At 46.1% G+C, this 16716-nt stretch overlaps 2 protein-coding genes across 2 annotated transcripts; one reads left to right on the top strand and one right to left on the bottom strand.

Annotated features, from left to right (window-relative positions):
- The first annotated feature begins 7666 nt into the window (after window positions 1–7666).
- On the top strand, window positions 7667–14148 carry LOC136450247 (COP1-interactive protein 1-like). The gene is made up of 4 exons (XM_066450625.1): window positions 7667–7847; window positions 8007–8075; window positions 9543–9716; window positions 10085–14148. Exons 3-4 carry the CDS (start codon window positions 9662–9664, stop codon window positions 13990–13992), a joined length of 3963 nt encoding a protein of 1320 aa, XP_066306722.1. The 5' UTR covers window positions 7667–7847; window positions 8007–8075; window positions 9543–9661; the 3' UTR covers window positions 13993–14148.
- A 1143-nt stretch (window positions 14149–15291) lies between these two features.
- Window positions 15292–15984, bottom strand: LOC136454938 (uncharacterized). The gene has a single exon (XM_066455173.1). The coding sequence runs from the start codon at window positions 15982–15984 to the stop codon at window positions 15292–15294; it is 693 nt and encodes a 230-aa protein (XP_066311270.1).
- Window positions 15985–16716: the final 732 nt, after the last annotated feature.

Genomic DNA, 16716 nt, shown 5'->3' with positions numbered 1-16716 from the left:
TTCAAATTCATTTTGAGCTCTCTTAGCAAACTTCTTAAAACAAGATGCAACTTTGGATTTGTCATGAAGGAAGAACACCCATGTATACCTTGAATAGTCATCCATAATCACAAGACAATAGAGATTTCCTCCCAAACTCTTATATGTTGTTGGTCCAAATAAATCTATGTGTAGGAGTTCTAGCACTGTTGTGGTTGACATGAAGCTTTGGTTGGATGAGTGTTTGCAACTTGCTTGCTGGCTTGACATACACTACAAAGCTTGTCCTTCTCAAACTTCACATCCTTCAACCCTCTCACCAAATCATTCTTCATAAGCTTCTTGAGTGAGCTCATCCCAACATGAGCAAGTCTTCTATGCCATAGCCACCCAAGTGTTGTTTTGGTGAATAGGCAAGTCTTCAAGTTTGCATCTTCGGAGGTGAAGTCAACTAGATATAAGTTGTTGTATCTAAATCCATTGAATATCACTTGTTTGTCATCTACTTTGGATACAACAACATCCTTCTCGGTGAATAAGCATTGGAAACCAAGATCACATAATTGCCCAATGGATAGCAAGTTGAAACTCAATGAGGCAACATAGAGCACATTGGAGATGGAATGATCATTTGATATTGCTACTTTGCCCAATCCTTTAACCTTGCCCTTTGAATTATCTCTAAATGTTATTTTCTCTTGTCCATCTACCTCTTCATCTAGTGAGGTGAACATACGAGGATCACCGGTCATATGTTGAGTGCAATCACTATCAATAACCCAATGACTTTCACTGGTCTTGTAGTTCACCTACACACAAGAGATTCAAGCTTTAGGGATTCAAACTTGTTGAGGGCCCTTCACCTTCTCAACAAGTGACTTAGCCATCCAAATCTTCTTAGGCCTACTCTTGTTGGAGGGTCCTAAGAATATGACTTTCATTTTTCCACTAGAATCTTTTCTAAGCATGTAGTGAGCATTAAAAGCAAAGGGTCTAGCATGCTTGAGCAATGGTTGTGGTGGTGGAGTTTGACACTCATGAGCAAAGTGGCCTTCTTGTCCACACTCAAAACATCTCTTTGGCTTTAGCTTTGGCTTTGATTGTTGGTGTTGAGCTTGAGCCTTCTTCTTCTCTACACTTGTCATATATCCAATGCCACTTCTATCCATCTTCATGACGGTATTCATGAGTAGCTCACTTTGGAGATGCTTGCCTCTAGCAAACTTGCTCAATCCCACCTTGAGATGCTCTTTCTCCATCTTGAGCTTCTTGTTCTCTTCCTTGAGAATATCATTGTTCTTCTCTTCCTTGAGTTTCTTATTTTCTTCTTTGAGCTTCTCATTTTCAAGGATCAACTCTTTGTCATGATCAAGAGTTTCTAGCACAATGGTGTTATGACTTTTCATCTCTTCAAGATCTTTCATGAGCTTCTCATGGTCACTCTTGAGCTTGACATACTCATCATAGTCATTGCACTCAACCACTTGCTTGCCTTTGCTACTAGATCCATGCTCAATGCTCTCATCAATTAAATCATCACATGAGGTAGCTATATCAATCTTAACAACATGGTTAGTAGCAACATGTGGCTTATTTGGTAAGAATTCTTGTGCAATAACAAGGGTATCATAATTGATCTTTAGAGTTGTATATTCATCTTTTAGCTTGTTGTGACTAATGATAAGCTCATTGTGCACCCACTCAAGTTTATCATGTTTATCTTTAAGCTCTTTCTTGGAAGATTTGAGCTCTTTGAGTTTGGATGATATAGAGTCATTTATTTCTTTGAGCTCATCATTAGCCTTTTCCAATGTATCACACTTAGCTAAGAGTGAATCATTTTTAGCATCAAGTTTTTCATTTGTAGCTCTATTTTTTCTAATGATCTTAGTGTATTTTCTTAATATTTTGACAAGATCATCATATGTGGGTGAATCATCATCGCTATCACTATCATCATCACTAGCTTGCTCATCATCACTACTATCATCACCCTTAGTTACCTTGCGTTCACCCTTGGCCATAAGGCATAGGTGTATAGAGGATGATAGCGATGGTGGCGGTGAGGATGCAAGATCAATAGCAATGGCGGCCACCTTCTCATTGTCACTCTCATCATCGGATGATCCACTTGATGAATCAATGTCCGTGAGCCAATCACCGACAATATAGGCCTTGCCACTCTTCTTCTTCTTGTAGAAGTCTCTCTTTTTGCCATCTCTCTTCTTATATGGCTTGTTCTTTTTCTTTTCATCTTCATCATTTGAATCATCTTTCTTGCCCTTGTTCTTGAACTTGTCTTTCTTGGGCTTTGTGCATTGATGAGCTAGGTGGCCAAGTTTACCACAATTGTAGTAATCCATCTCGGAGATTGGCTTTCTTCTTGAGCTAGTGAAGAACTTCTTCTTCTTGCCATCAAACTTGATGCCACTCTTATTTAGCTTCTTTAGCATCTTGGCGGTCTTCTTCACCATGAGAGCAAGACTTTCTTCATCATCTTCATCACTTGAGCTCTCATACTCAAGTCTTGCCTTGCCCTTATCTTGGCTAGCTTTGAATGCTAAGTCCTTCTCTTTCTTCTTTGTAGAGGATGAGCCATCTTGTGGTGTGATGTGCATGTACATCTCATGAGCATTGATCTTTCCCAAGATTTGTGTCGGTGTAGCGGCGGAAAGATCACCTTGATATAGCACGGTCACAATGTGCCCATATTTGTCAATGGGGAGGACACTCAAGATCTTTCTCACAACGTCAGATGGTGACATTTGAGTAAATCCAAGCCCATTGACTTCCTCTACAAGAACATTTAAACGAGAATATATTTCATTAGCACTTTCTTTGGGAAGCATCTCAAAAGAATTTAGCTTTTTAATCATAAGATGATAGCGTTCCTCACGCTCACTCTTGGTTCCCTCATAGAGCACACAAACGTCCGACCATAGTGCATGGACGTCTTTATAGTTCCTTACACGATTGAACACATCTTTACAAAGGCCTCTAAAGATAGTGTTGCGAGCCTTTGTATTCCATTTTTCATAGTTTACTTCATCGCCTTAGAGTTGTGCGGCATTCTTAGGTGTTGGGAACCCTTGAGAGGCGGCTCTAAGAATTCCAACATCTAGAGCTTCTAGGTAAGCCTCCGTGCGAATTTTCCAATATGGAAAATCATCCCCCTCAAAGATAGGAGGAGGTCCATCCCCATGAGACATCTTGCTCTAAGCGGTTAAGCTTAAAAACGTGAGCACAAGGCTCTGATACTAATTGAAAGGATCAAGATGCCCAAGAGGGGGGGGTGAATTGGGCTAATTCTAAATTTTCTTGCAATAATCAAATCCTACGGATAGCCCAATTAACCCCTTGTGCCTAAAAAAGTGTTTCTATCAAATCAACGCACAAAACACTTACAACCTATGTTCTAAACTTACTCTAGCATAGCAATTCTATGAATGTAAAGACAAGTATTGAATTGCTCAAAGTAAATACTTAAAGTAAATGCTCAAAGTAAATGGAGAGAGGAACGCGGCGATGTTTTGCCAAGGTATCGGAGAGTCACCACTCTCCACTAGTCCTCGTTGGAGCACCCACGCAAGGGTGTAGCTCCCCCTTGATCCGCGCAAGGATCAAGTGCTCTCTACGGATTGATTCTTCGACACTCCGTCGCGGCGAATCACCCATAACCGTTTACAACTTGAGTTGGGTCACCCACAAGCTCCACCGGGTGATCACCAAGCTCCCAATCACCACCAAGCCGTCTAGGTGATGGCGATCACCAAGAGTAATAAGCACAAACTCTCACTTGACCACACGAAGCCTAATAAGAAGATGGATGCACACTTGTCTACTCTTGATTCACTAATGAGGTTTTACTCTTGGATTCTCAAATCATAAACACCTCACTAGGACCTTGCTCTTCTTGACACTCACAAACGTGTTTCTCAGCTATTGGAATGAGCAAAAGTAACTCCACTCACAAGTGGAGCTTCTATTTATAAGGCAGCCTGAAAAACGAACCGTTATGAGCTTCTGCGGGGTGACCGGACACTCCGATCGTTTTGACCGAATGCTCCGATCAGTTCAACCCGCGCAACAGTTTACACGTGATGACCAGACGCTATCAGGGTCCGGTCAGTACTGACCAAACGCATCCGGTCGCACTTGGATGCTTATTGTAAACGACCGGACGCTGGATACTCAGGGTTTGGTCACTCTTTCTCAAGTCTGGACCCTTACTGGAGTCGACCGGACGCTGGCCCTCAATGTCCGGTCACATGACCTTCCAGCATTCAGTCACACCAGACTTGTTCTTCATGGTCAAATGAACTGACCGGACCCTGCGGCCAGCGTCCGGTTACACCGGAGCCAACGTCCGGTCAGTATTTGACCCTCCATTCACTTCCAACTCTCGATCATATGTGAATGAAGTTTGCTCCAAAGGATCTTAGGCATTCATAGGAGCTACCTAGAGCTAGTTTTAATAAGTGTGCACCACACCTAACTCACTAGACTCAACTAGGTTAAGCTACCCATTTATACCCCCTTAATAGTACGACCAAAGGAAAAAAACAAAGTCCTAAACTACTCTAAGTGTCTCTCCAACTTCAATTGACACTTAGAACTAGTTATCCTTAACCTTGTCGTCTATCCTTTGAAAACCGAAATGATTTCCATCGTAGGGGCATGACAACCTCGATTGCCCAATCGATCTCCATTACCATGACCTAACTTAATTGCCTCTGCAAAACACACGTTAGTCATAGTAATCTTGTATTGACATTAATCACCAAAATCCAACTAGGGGCCTAGATGCTTTCACCTTGCACCGCATTTGGCCACGGCTGCGGACTAGCGCCGCGCGCGTGCTGCTGCTGCCTAGCTCGGCCACCGAACGAGGGGGGCCACTATCGGTGTTTTGAGTTGCCACTAACTAGTAAATTTCTAATATTGCGCGTCTGGCTCGGATGATGTGCTAAGAGAACACAAGGTTTATACTGATTCGGGCAGAATGTCCCTACGTCTAGTTTGTTGCTGCTGCTCGTATTACTAGCACTAAAAGTTCATAGTAGGGGTTACAAACGGTCAAGAGAGGGACATGTCCCAAGTATCTGGTGAGAGAAGCGAACAGGTGTCGAGAGCTCGGTTGCTTCCCGCCTGTGTGCTCGTGTGTTCTGATCGGTTCGGGGCTCGATGGGTTTGAGTCCGAATTGATGTGATGTGTTGCGATGCCCCTTATGGGACGCCTTGCTTTCCTTTTTATAGATCAAGAGAAAGTAATAGTTATAGTAGAGGAGAAAAGAGGAGAAATGAGAAGTAGAAGAAGTCCTCAAGAATCGCCGGGTCCTTCTCTTCCTTCACACGGGTCCCGCCGACCCTATAGACGTCAACAGGGACAACTCCACGCTGTGCCCCTATCCGTCACTGGCGCCATGCGCAGGCGTCGTCTCCCGGTTGTGGCGCTCCACTCCGTCTTGGCAAACGTCGTGGTGAACTGACGTGTCTGTTAGTGTTCGTACAAGAGTTAGGCAGAATAGCACTAGTACACCCGACGTTGTTCCTGATGTGAATCCCCAGGTATGGCTCATCATGGCCACGAGTTATATCGAGGTGTGCCAGTGCCCTCTCTGGTGTTAGAGCTTTGACCTAGGGCCATACGCTTGGACCTGGAGTGGTTGGCGGCGGTATGGGTCTTTGTCGAGCGAGACGGATCCCCGGCCTTGGGGTCAGTCGAGGCGGAGTCCCCCCTAGAGGCCTGGCGAGGCAGAGCCAACCCTCATAGGTTGGGTGAGCCGGAGCCCGCGGCCTTCGCGGCCTTGGTGTCGGGTGAGGCAGAGCCCGCCCCCAGAGGTCGGGCGAGGCGGAGCTCACGGCCTTGGTGTCGGACAAGGCAGAGCCCGCCCCTAAAGGTCGGGCGAGGAGGAGTGCAGACCCAAAGGTCAGGCGAGGCGGATCCCGCCCCTAGAGACCGGGCGAGACAGAGCTAGCCCTTAGAGGTCGGGCGAGGCGAACCCCGTCCTCAGAGGTCTGGCGAGGCGGAGCGCAGACCCAAGGGTCAGGGAGGCAAGGCGAGGTGGAGCCAGCCCTCAGAGGTGGGCGAGGTGGAGCCTGTCCTCAAAGGTCGGGCGAGGAGGAGCGCAGACCTAAGGGTCGCCCGAGGCGGAGCCCACCCCTAGAGGCTGGGTGAGGCGGAGTTAGCCCTTAGAGGTCGAGCAAGGCGGAGCCCGTCCCCATAGTTCGGACGAGGCGGAGCCCGCCCTCAGAGGCCGGGCGAGGCGGAGCCCGCCCTCAGAGGCCGAGCGAGGCGGAGCTTGCGCACCTAGGGGTCGGTTCGAGCAGTAGTCGCGCTCTTGTCTGCTCGGATAAATCAATGTTGATGGTTATTATCTCCTACTCTTTGGGTAACCTAGTATTGGTTCCCAACAGCCACCGAGCGTGCTGGACCTTGGGAAGACGCTGGCATGGGCGAGCGCGGCTAGCGGAGCAGCGTGCCACCAAGCACGCCGAGCAGCAGAGGAGCGCGACCGAAGAAGCGGTGGACCGACGAGCGGAGGAGCGCGGAGAACCGAGAGCGGGTGGCGACGAGACTTGGGCGACGGCTTAGCCAAGCCTAGCCACAGAAAAACGGAATCCCATCTCATTTTTCCAGAGCCTGGCTAAGTCTTCTCAAGATAACTAAACAACTAGAAGTTAGCTTTAGGGGGTGTTTGGTTCTAGATACTAAAGTTTAGTCTCTGTCACGTCGGAAGTTCGGACGCTAATTAGGAAGACTAAACATGAGTTCATTATAAAAGTAATTACACAGAAGAAGACTAATTTACGTGATGAATCCGTTAAGCCTAACTAATCCATCATTAGCACATATTTACTGTAGCACCATATTGTCAAATAATGGACTAATTAGGCTTAATAGATTCGTCTCACAAATTAGGCTCAATCTATGCCGTTAGTTTTATAATTAGTCTATATTTAATACTTTAAATTAATGTCAAACATCCGATGTAACGGGAACTGAAATTTAGTCTGTAAAACCAAACATCCCTTGAGCCGGCGAGTTACTGGCAGATCCAACCAATCCTGAAACATGGCCACAGAACAACATCCTGGCTTTCCTAGCGTTAAGGTTGTCCACACTGCGCACCTGCAAACCGGCCGGTACGCCAGGTGTAGCGTGCGCGCGCCTGTATCGCGCACGGGCGCGTAGCGGCCGGCCGGTACGCGCGCTATACCAGAGGTGCACTGTGCACGCATGAAAAAACACTGTAGCAGGAGAGAGAGAGAGTTAGGGAGAGAGAAGGGGGAGGGAGGAGAATAAAATATGGAATAGTGGGTATAGAGTATGGGATAGAGATAACATGGATGCGAAAAAAAATAGATATAGAGTAGAGAATCTTGATGATTAAAATAGAATATTTTTTTTAAAGATAAAAATAGAGGTGGACGAGTGCGGGTAGCCGAACTCCCGGACAAAACTCCCGACGCGTCAACGCGCGGACGAGACAAAAAGCCGGCCGCGCTGCCCAGCTGGCTCCCACGCCTCGCCAGCTGGGACCACGCCCCTCGAGGGCTCCGCATGGCAGCCACTTCACGCTGGACCTGTCCGCGCATCGGGGGTGGCCGTATCTCCCGCCCTCGCGCTCGCAGTGGCGGGAGCGCTGTTTCGGTTAGGTGGCGTCCTCGTAATAAGGTACCCAAACTGAGGGCTTTCTAGGCGTCAGGTAGATGCTACAGAGTCTCCAAAAGGACAAGACCATGGTTGTTTCGCTTGCTCGCTAGTGTGCGTTTCTAACGCTCCCCGCACATCATCAGTGGAGAAGAAACCTCCGCTCTCTAGATCAGGTTCTGGCTGAGCACGCGACCCATCCCTTCAGTTTCAGGTAACCTCCTCCTCCTCCCGTGTCTTGGTCTGGATTTTGATTTCCATCTGTTGCTGTTGGCTTCTGTTCCCCTGAGTTGATTTGATCTGATAGGTTGCTGTGCTTGCAACCGGTTTGCGATCTCTGATCATGCTTTGCCTTTTCTTTTCATTTCTTCAGATCTTGTTTCGGGTTCAACAAGCGAGGGAGGGAGTTATAGAGAAGAGCTGGAGAGGCGACATTCCGGCGGTATGTCTCTTGATTTTCTCAGTTTTTATCTGGTTTCTTGTTTCCCCGATTATGTGGGCTGCTGTGATGTTCTTGCTCTTGCGGTACTCTAGAAATTTCTGTAGGAATGTGTGTGGGCGTGTGCGATCTTGGATGGATCGTTGTGGCCTTGTGGGCCTGCACGTTCTGATGTGGCAGCTGACATGGATCGCTGCAGAAGCTTAAGATTACACCGGTGTTCCAAAGTCTTAGCCTTCGTTGCCTCTTGCATGTTTTTCTTCCTTTCTGGATATGTGATTATATCTGCGGAGTGGTTGGCACTTGTCAGTCGTCACTCTTTAACTTCCTCTCTGTGTTCATGCATTAGTTTTCTGAATATTCCTTCGCTAGCTGGGACCCGCATGTTTGTTACCACTGGTTGATGATTTCATAAGACAAAATACTACTTGCCATATGGCGCTGGTCTTTCCCCAATCAGCTCGCATATCAGTATGTACTGGTATGCCATGAACAATATACTGGGCTCATGCTCAGCACGACCCATATGGCATTTCAAATAGGGTACCCTTTCAAATATGCATCTGAACTTACGCATTTTTTTTGACAACTTACGCAGTTATGCTGCCCAAGAGGTTGGGCGACGACGAGACTCGGTAGATGAAAATGGATAAAATGTTTATAATGTACTCATCCAGATTGCAATTTAGCTCAGTCAGACTCTGGTTTTGAGATGTCCTTGTAGGCATAGAAGATGAACATGTCCATGCTTCTCACAGGCTACAATATCTGTATGAGTACATTATAAACATCTCTATAGATCCATCTGGTTATTTAGTAGTACTGTCCATGCTAACATAAGACAACAGATATATGCCACTATATTGCTAGTGCAATGAACTTCCAAAGTGTCTTTCACAAGTAATCAGTATTATCTAAAAAAGAATACCTTAGTCTTAATATATGCTGTTAATGGTAATGCTGTGGTAGTTCATAAAAGTTTCTTTTCTTCTGTCAACCATGATTTGCCAAGATCCAAACTGCAAATGTAATTCCATACTTGAAATGTTTGACATTCTACTTGGTCCTAGTGCAATAGCATCAGCGTCAAAATAGCTTTACCGGTGCTACTAATTTTGGCTCCAAATTCTGCATACGAGCTTCACAAATTAATGCCTTTGTGCATTCTGGAAATATACCTGTACATTCAACTCTCCAATTTTGCTAACTTGGTCTTGGTGATATACACCCCTTCAAAGACGTTCAATCTTTTCCAATTTACACTTATTCAGCTGTGTGTGCAGAGAGTATTTTCAATCATTAATTACGTTCAAAAAAAGTATTTTCTGTCATTAACTAGTTAAACCATTTACATTGAAAAAGCTATATTTGTTTTCTTGATCTTTTGGATATCTTTTTGCTATTCTAGATGAGATATTATGCACGGACGACTTCCTACTCATTGTTTTCCTTTCCTTTTTACACATTCAGGAGCAAAGCTAATCAGGAGTTGCAGCATGATATGCCCTCAATTATGATCAATTTGGTCTGAGAAACATTTTCTGCAAAGAAATAGTAAAGCTAAAGCTTGTGGATACAAGAACTTCAGCATGACGAAGAAACACAAAATTAGAAAGTCCAAGCATCTTTTAGAGAGCAAAAAGGGTATTCTCTTAATTCAAGATTAATATTTACTCAAATGAATTTTTATGTACATAAAGGGATCTCAATGTGCCTTTATAAATGAAATTGTTTCGCGTCAAGAGAATATTCCTACTTATGTACTGTTTTTTTTTGCCATTCTGTTTGGCTGATCTCAATGTGGTTACAATACCACATTAACATGCCTGAGTCATACATGTCCAGTTTTCATTTTTTTGAAACAAATGTGTCCAATTTTCATCGTTAAAATGCTTTTGATATAGCTAAAATCGCATTGTTTTAGAAGAACTCTGCCTTATTCTTCAACTAATGGCTCTCCTGTTTCTAGCGAGCCGTTGTCTGAAAACAATAGTGTTATTTTGTTTTTTCAGATGTTGATGAAAATGTGGAGAACATTTTAAGAATGATAAGAGAGGAAAACGAAAAGACTGAGAATGAACAAGATGATTCTGGAAATCCCGTCAAGAAATCAAAGCTATCTTCCCTTGTGAAGGGCTTCCATGAGGACTATCAATACCTTCACAAGCACTACAAACAGCTAATTAGCAAGCTAGAAACTGTTGGCCACAGTTCCTCAGGTTCAGATTCATCTGATTCAGACGTGGAAGGCGACAGATCAGACAATAATGTAACTACACCAAAAGTAGTGTTGAATGAAGAAAATGGTCTGAACCGTAAGCTTGATGAGCATCATAGCATGGAAGCAGAAAATGAGAAGCTAAAACAAAGTACAGAAGAACAAGCCAAGGAAATATCTGATCTGAAGCAGCTACTAGAAAAAGCAATCAAGGATAAAGAAGCTACAAGAGGAGAGTTAAGTTTAGAGGTTGCAAATTTGTCATCTGAGAATGAAAATCTGAAATCATTAGTTGAAACTGCAAAGAGGGAGGAAGGAGACTTGCTTAACATCATAAAATCTAAGGAGAATGAGGTCAAAACATTGTCTAGTGAGATGCAAACTATTGAAGAAGAGAGAGATAACCTGAAGATGTCAATTGTAGACATGAAGAAGGAGATGGAAGATCTGAACAAACAGCTGAAAGATACAGTGGATAAATGCAGTGTCATGGCATCAGAGCTAGAGAAGTCCCTGAAGGCTGAGAAAGAGGTGCAGATCTTGTTTGAAGAAAACCAGAACGTGAAGAACCATAACCTGATGCTGTCGGTGGAGCATGATAACCTGAAAAGACTTCATCATAACTTAGATAATGAGTGCTCTCAACTGAAGGCAACCATTGCGGAAGCCAAAGCTGAAAATGAATCATTGACCACAGAAAATCATTCAGCTGAAAGAGAACTCGAGCAACTGAGGGTGGAAATAGATGGCCTGAAGGCTGAGACCACAGAGATAAGGAACAATCTGGACAAGGAACGTAGTACTGCAGCAGAAGAAAAAGAAAGGCTAACATCAGAAATTTCTATGTACTTGAGTGAGTTAAAGGAAGCACAGTCTAATGTTAAGGATCTAGAAAAGGAACTGGAGTCAACAAAAAGTGTTCTCAATAGTCATATTGCGGAGCTACGGAAGGAGAAGAATTCTGCCACATCAGAGATAGAGCGGCTAGAGGCTTCTTTGATGAATCTTGAGAACGATCTGTCACAGCAACTTGATAGGATTTCAGATATGCAGAAGACTAATGAAAACCTGGAGCTGGCAAATTCTAACCTGCATAATGAGATTGTAGAAGTACAAGGACAAAAGAATGAAGCTGTTGCTTCTATAGTTAATCTCCAGAGCATGTTAGAACAGCAAGTACAAGAGATTTCAAATCTTCAGGAGGCCAACAAAGACCTCAAAGCAGCAAAGACCGATCTGTATAATGAGGTTACGGTACTTCAACAGGAGAAAAATGTAGCACTCGCTCAGTTACAAGAATCTGAGGCTCAAATCAAGAATCTTCAGATTGACTTGGAACAGCAGCGCAACCAAATTTCAGTTATCCAGCAAGCAAATGAAGAAATGCAGGATAAAAATTATAGCTTGCACAAGCAACTGGAAGAAACTAGGACTAATCTGCAAGTGGAGATCATTGCATTACAAGGAGAGAAGGAAGAGGCCATCAATAGCTTACAGCAGTCAAATGATTCACTCAAGACCCTAGAAGTCCAGTTAGAGCAGCAAAGAGAACAAATTTCTGTTCTGCAGCTTGCTCATGAAGACTTGCAAAATAGCAATTCCAACCTAGAGATGCAATTGGAAGAGGCGAAGGTTAGTCACTATGCTGAAATTTTAGCATTACAAGATGAAAAGAACAAGATTATTTCAGAGTTGCAGCAGTCCGATGGTTGTATCAAGAACCTTAGAATTGAGTTGGAGCAAGGAAAAGAGCAAACCTCAATCTTGCATCATGCTAATGAAGATATGAAGAATAACATTTCTGTCTTGGAGAAGCAATTGGAGGAGGTCAGGAGCAGTTTGCATGCTGAAATTGCAGAAGTACGTGCAGAGAAGGACACAGCTCTATCCGAGTTACAGATGTCTCAGATTTCCGTCAGGAACTTAGAGAGTGTGCTAGAAAAGCAAAGTGAGAACATTTTAACGCTAGAACAAGATAATGATAAGTTACACAATAAAATATGTACCTTGACAGAGCAAGCAGAACAAGCCAAGGCTGAGCTGCATAAGGAGGTAGCGGCAATACAAGAAGAGAAGGATACAGCGCTATCACAACTAAGGCAGTCAGAGATTTCAATACAAGATTTTGAGAATGAGGTGACACGACTGAAACAGGAACTTTCCGTCCAGCTAGAAAACAATTCCATCTTGGACAAGCAGTTTGAAGAAGCCAGGAGCAACCTGCATGCTGAAATTTCAGACCTACGTGCAGAGAGGGACACATCTCTATTGGAGTTACAGACGTCTCAGGCTTCTGTCAAGAATCTTGAGATTGTGGTTGAAAAGCAAACTGAGAACATTTCAACTCTACAGCAAGCTAATGATGAGTTACATAAGAACATCTATACTTTGACTGAGCAATCACAAGAAGCCAAGGCGGAGATGCAGGATGAGTTGAAGGCAATACAAGAAGAGAAGGATGCAGTGCTAACACAACTGAAGCAGTCAGAGACTTCAGTGCAAAATATTGAGAATGAGGTGACACGATTGAAAGAGGAGCTTTCAGTCCAACTAGAAAACAATTCCACCTTGGACAAGCAGTTGGAAGAGGCAATGTTGAAAGTGTCTAACCTACATGATAATCTTGAGAAGGCCCTGGCTGAAGCAGCTTGTCAACTTGATGGCATGAGTACAAAAACAAAAGATCTGGAGAAGACAATCAATCTATTGTCTTCTCAAAAGACTAAGTTGGAGAAGGATCTGAAAATTATGATTGAAGCGTGCACAGAAAATATGTCATTTTTGGCAGGATTTGAAGATAGAGTTACACAAAAAATTTCTCATCATGAGGCAGGACTGAAGATTCTCCACCAGAGCCTTAGAGGGGCTGTTCGTAGCTGTCAGAGACTTCAGTATGCATATGATGAGGTGTCCACAAGGGCATCACATCTTGAGATACTTAAGAGGAGTCAGATGGAGCAGATAGATCAGCTAGAGCAGAAAAACACAGAAACTGTGGACAAACATCGGCTTCTGGAAGAAGAGAAGTTGTCTGCAAATAAGGAGAATATTAAGCTACAAAAGCATGTCCAAGACCTTGAAGTTCAGCTCCAGCTAGCAAAGCAGAAGCTGAAAGTTACCGAGGCAGAAAGCAAATGCAAAGAAGAGAGATATGCAGCGGCAGTGGAAGTGTTGCGGGCAGAGATCCGTCATCTTGAACAGTCAGTACAGCAGTTTTCAGGGAGAGTCAGCTTGCTGGAAGGAACTCTCCTGCAAGTTAAAGGACATGCTGAATCAGGGGTCTCTAAATGGGCTGACAAACTGGATGAGCTAGAAACAGTCTTCAATCTGAATTTTTTGCTCTTCATTGACCGCTCATCTGCATGTAGTGACGAGCTTAAAGTCCTGAGGAAGAAGGTACATGATCATCTTAATGAACAGAAGAAACTTGCCAATGTGAACAATGAGCTGGCTATTAGGTTGAAAGAGAAAGAAATGGTGGTATCAGAAATGGTGAAGAGTGCAGCTGAGGCAGAGGCAAAGATGCTCCAGCTCAAGAAGACAGTCGACGAGAAAGAAGACGAGCTAGCAGCTAGAGGGCAGCAGAAGAGAGAAGCCATCAAGCAGCTGAGCGACACCATTGTTTACCACAAGAACTATAGCGATGACCTGGTGCGCTACATCCGCAGTCATAGTCGGCCTCGCCTCCCGTTCTGCCTCTAAATTTGAAAGTCAGTGAAAGATGTAAAGGCTTCATTCTAGCTGTGAATTTTTGCAGTAAGGAGACCATTGCCATTTTTCTTATGTTTCATATATAGGGCTCAAATACTTCCTGGAGGTAGTCATATACTCATATTCAGTGGCTTGTGCATTCTATTCGCTACTAAGGGGACTGCTGTATTAATTAATTTATTTGTTTTGCCTTATCTTTTTATCGGATTCGTCAACATACTACCTGAGACTGCGAAGGAAGGCTCAAGAAATATTCAGATTTGCAGTTTTCAATCCAAATTCGCACAGGAAGGTAACACGGCTAGTAAAGAATCTTTGCCACATTTTGGCTGTTCATGACAGATTACAGGATTGTCTTCGTTCTTCCTCAGTTTTGGTTCAGATTAGTCAGTCCCCTGCAAACTCACCATGCATTGGAGTTTATATTTAAACTTCCCTCATCTTGGAGCCTTTTGTAATTGATTGCTAAAAGGCGTATGAAAACTATCACCAGATCCATCATTGGCTGCACTTTATCAGAAGTCAAATCTGTAGGCTGAGTTTCTAGTAACTTTCTACGCACTTTTTCAAAAGTAATTTTCTATGAAGAATTCTGTTGACAAATGGAATCCACTATGCCAGCAATCATCCTATCGGTGTTTTGAATCACCGGCTAGTAAATTTCTAGTTTGCACGTTTGACCCGGATGGTTGTGCTCGGAGGACACAAGGATTTATACTGGTTCAGGCGGAACGTCTCTACGTCCAGTCTGCTGCTGCTTGTGTTACCGCCTTATCGGCACTTAGTTTATAGTAGGGGTTACAAACAGGTGAGAGAGAAAGAAGGTCCTAAGTCTCTGGTGAAAAGAGTGAGTTTGGTTGAGCTCTTTGTCTACTGCCGAGTGCCTAAGCCGTTCAGACGTGTTAGATGTGTCTGTTGGAATTTCCCCCTCCGCGGGGTGTCATGCTTCCCCTTTTATAGATGAAGGGAGAGATGTAGATTACATCGGAGAGAGAGAAAGAGACGAGGAGAGGAAGGCTTCTGGGATTGCAACGTCTTCCATCTCCTTTACGCAGGTCCCGCCGGCCCTGTAGATGACGACGGGGACTCCTCCACGTCACTGCCCTGTTTGTCACTGATGCCGTACGCGGGCGTCGTCAGCCAGTCGTGGCACTCCATCCCGTTCCAGCGGACGGTATGGCTCGTTGACGTCTCCGCCTGAGGTCGTACGGGGAGTAGGTAGTACAGCGCTGGCACGCCCGATGCTGTTGGCGACGTGCGTCCTCAGTCGTGGCCCGTCGTGGCCGTAGGTCACGTCAAAGGCGCGCCCGCTCTCCTTCTGGCGTCAGAAGTTTGACCCTGGACTCGTACTTTCAGATCCGTAGTGGTTGGGGGCGGTACGGACCTCTGTGGGGCGAGGGGGAGCCCGCGCCGTCGGGGGTCGAGCGAGGCGAAGCCCGTGCCCTCGGGTTCGGGCGAGGCGAAGCCCACGTCCTTGGGGTCGGGTGACCCGGATCCCATATCCTTGAGGTCGGATGAGACGGAGCCCACGCTCTCGGGATTGGACGTGGCGGAGTCCACGCCCTCAGGGTTAGGCGAGGCGAAGCCTGCGCCCTCGGGGTCAGGCGAGACGGAGCCCGCGCTCTCGGGATTGGGCGAGGCGGAGTCCGTGCCCTTGGGGTCGGACGTGACGGGGCTCTCGCCCGAAGGGTCGGGCGTGACGGGGCTCTCACCCGAGGGTTTGGGCGAGACGGAGCCCGTGCCCTTGGGGCCGGGTGACCCGGATCCCGTATCCTTGAGGTCGGGCGAGACGGAGCCCGCGCCCTTGCGGTCGGGTGACCCGGATCCCATATCTTTGAGGTCGGGCGAGATGGAGCCCGTGCCCTCGGGGCCGGGTGACCCGTATCCCGTATCCTTGAGGTCGGACGAGACGGAGTCCGTGCCCTCAGGGCCGGGCGAGACCAAGATACGCTCTTGACCATCCACGGGAGTTAGCGCGGCCATTAGGTTCCTTCTTCCGGGTATCCCGGACGCATCCCCGCCATTGAGGTTTAGATACTCAGTTCCAATTTTTTACTTTACCAACGCTTAACAGTATACTGATGACTATGCCATAAGCCCGTCAACGAGTGGGGTGGGGTGGGGTTGGATCGCAGGCATACCTGAAACTGCGTTGCACCAGTGCGGTCATTGGCTTGTGACGAGCTCGTTGTAGCGTCAGCTTGCGCCCACGCGGAGCGCGCATCATGGTGGCAAACGCGCGGCGGCGCACGCCATTGCAGGCAGGGCTCCGGGCGCCGACGGCGCGCGTGCTGGGAGACTGGGAGAGCAAAACGGCTGCGTGAAGCGGGAGCGGGGAGACACAGGTAACGAAGACACGAGCCAGCGATGGAGGCGGTCGCGCGCGGAGCTTGGCGAAGGCGAACAGGCGAGGCGACGGAGCCCCGCCGGCCACGGCTGGTGCCGCCGTGTCCTTGCAGGCCGTGCCGTTACCGCAGCCCCGCTGGTGCCTCGCGCGTTCGCCTGTTGCGCCGCCGGTAGCCCACCTACAAGAACTGGGCTTGGTGGGTCCGCAGCCACGACAGGCCCATACTTGAGATCACAGCGACACCGAGTATACGGCCCATGTTGTCTCAACAATACCGTTGGCATATGCTCCACTTGATCCTCTCAAAATTGGAAAACTTCACAAACGAAAATAGCGTTGTCTGTTCCTTGGAACATGAGATGGATACT

The sequence above is a fragment of the Miscanthus floridulus genome, chromosome 5, assembly GCF_019320115.1.
Source record: "Miscanthus floridulus cultivar M001 chromosome 5, ASM1932011v1, whole genome shotgun sequence".
In the NCBI taxonomy this organism is placed as follows: domain Eukaryota; kingdom Viridiplantae; phylum Streptophyta; class Magnoliopsida; order Poales; family Poaceae; genus Miscanthus; species Miscanthus floridulus.
Note: the sequence above shows the minus strand (reverse complement) of the source record. Positions and strands in the feature narration are given on the sequence as shown.

What these genes read in the sequence shown, in the direction of transcription:
- LOC136454938 (XM_066455173.1), bottom strand. Translation starts at nt 15,984, where the DNA reads ATGGCCGCGCTAACTCCCGTGGATGGTCAAGAGCGTATCTTGGTCTCG.
- LOC136450247 (XM_066450625.1), top strand. Translation starts at nt 9,662, where the DNA reads ATGACGAAGAAACACAAAATTAGAAAGTCCAAGCATCTTTTAGAGAGC. An exon ending in TCTTTTAGAGAGCAAAAAGG is followed by an intron (nt 9,717 to 10,084) that starts GTATTCTCTTAA and finishes TTGTTTTTTCAG; the next exon opens with ATGTTGATGAAAATGTGGAG.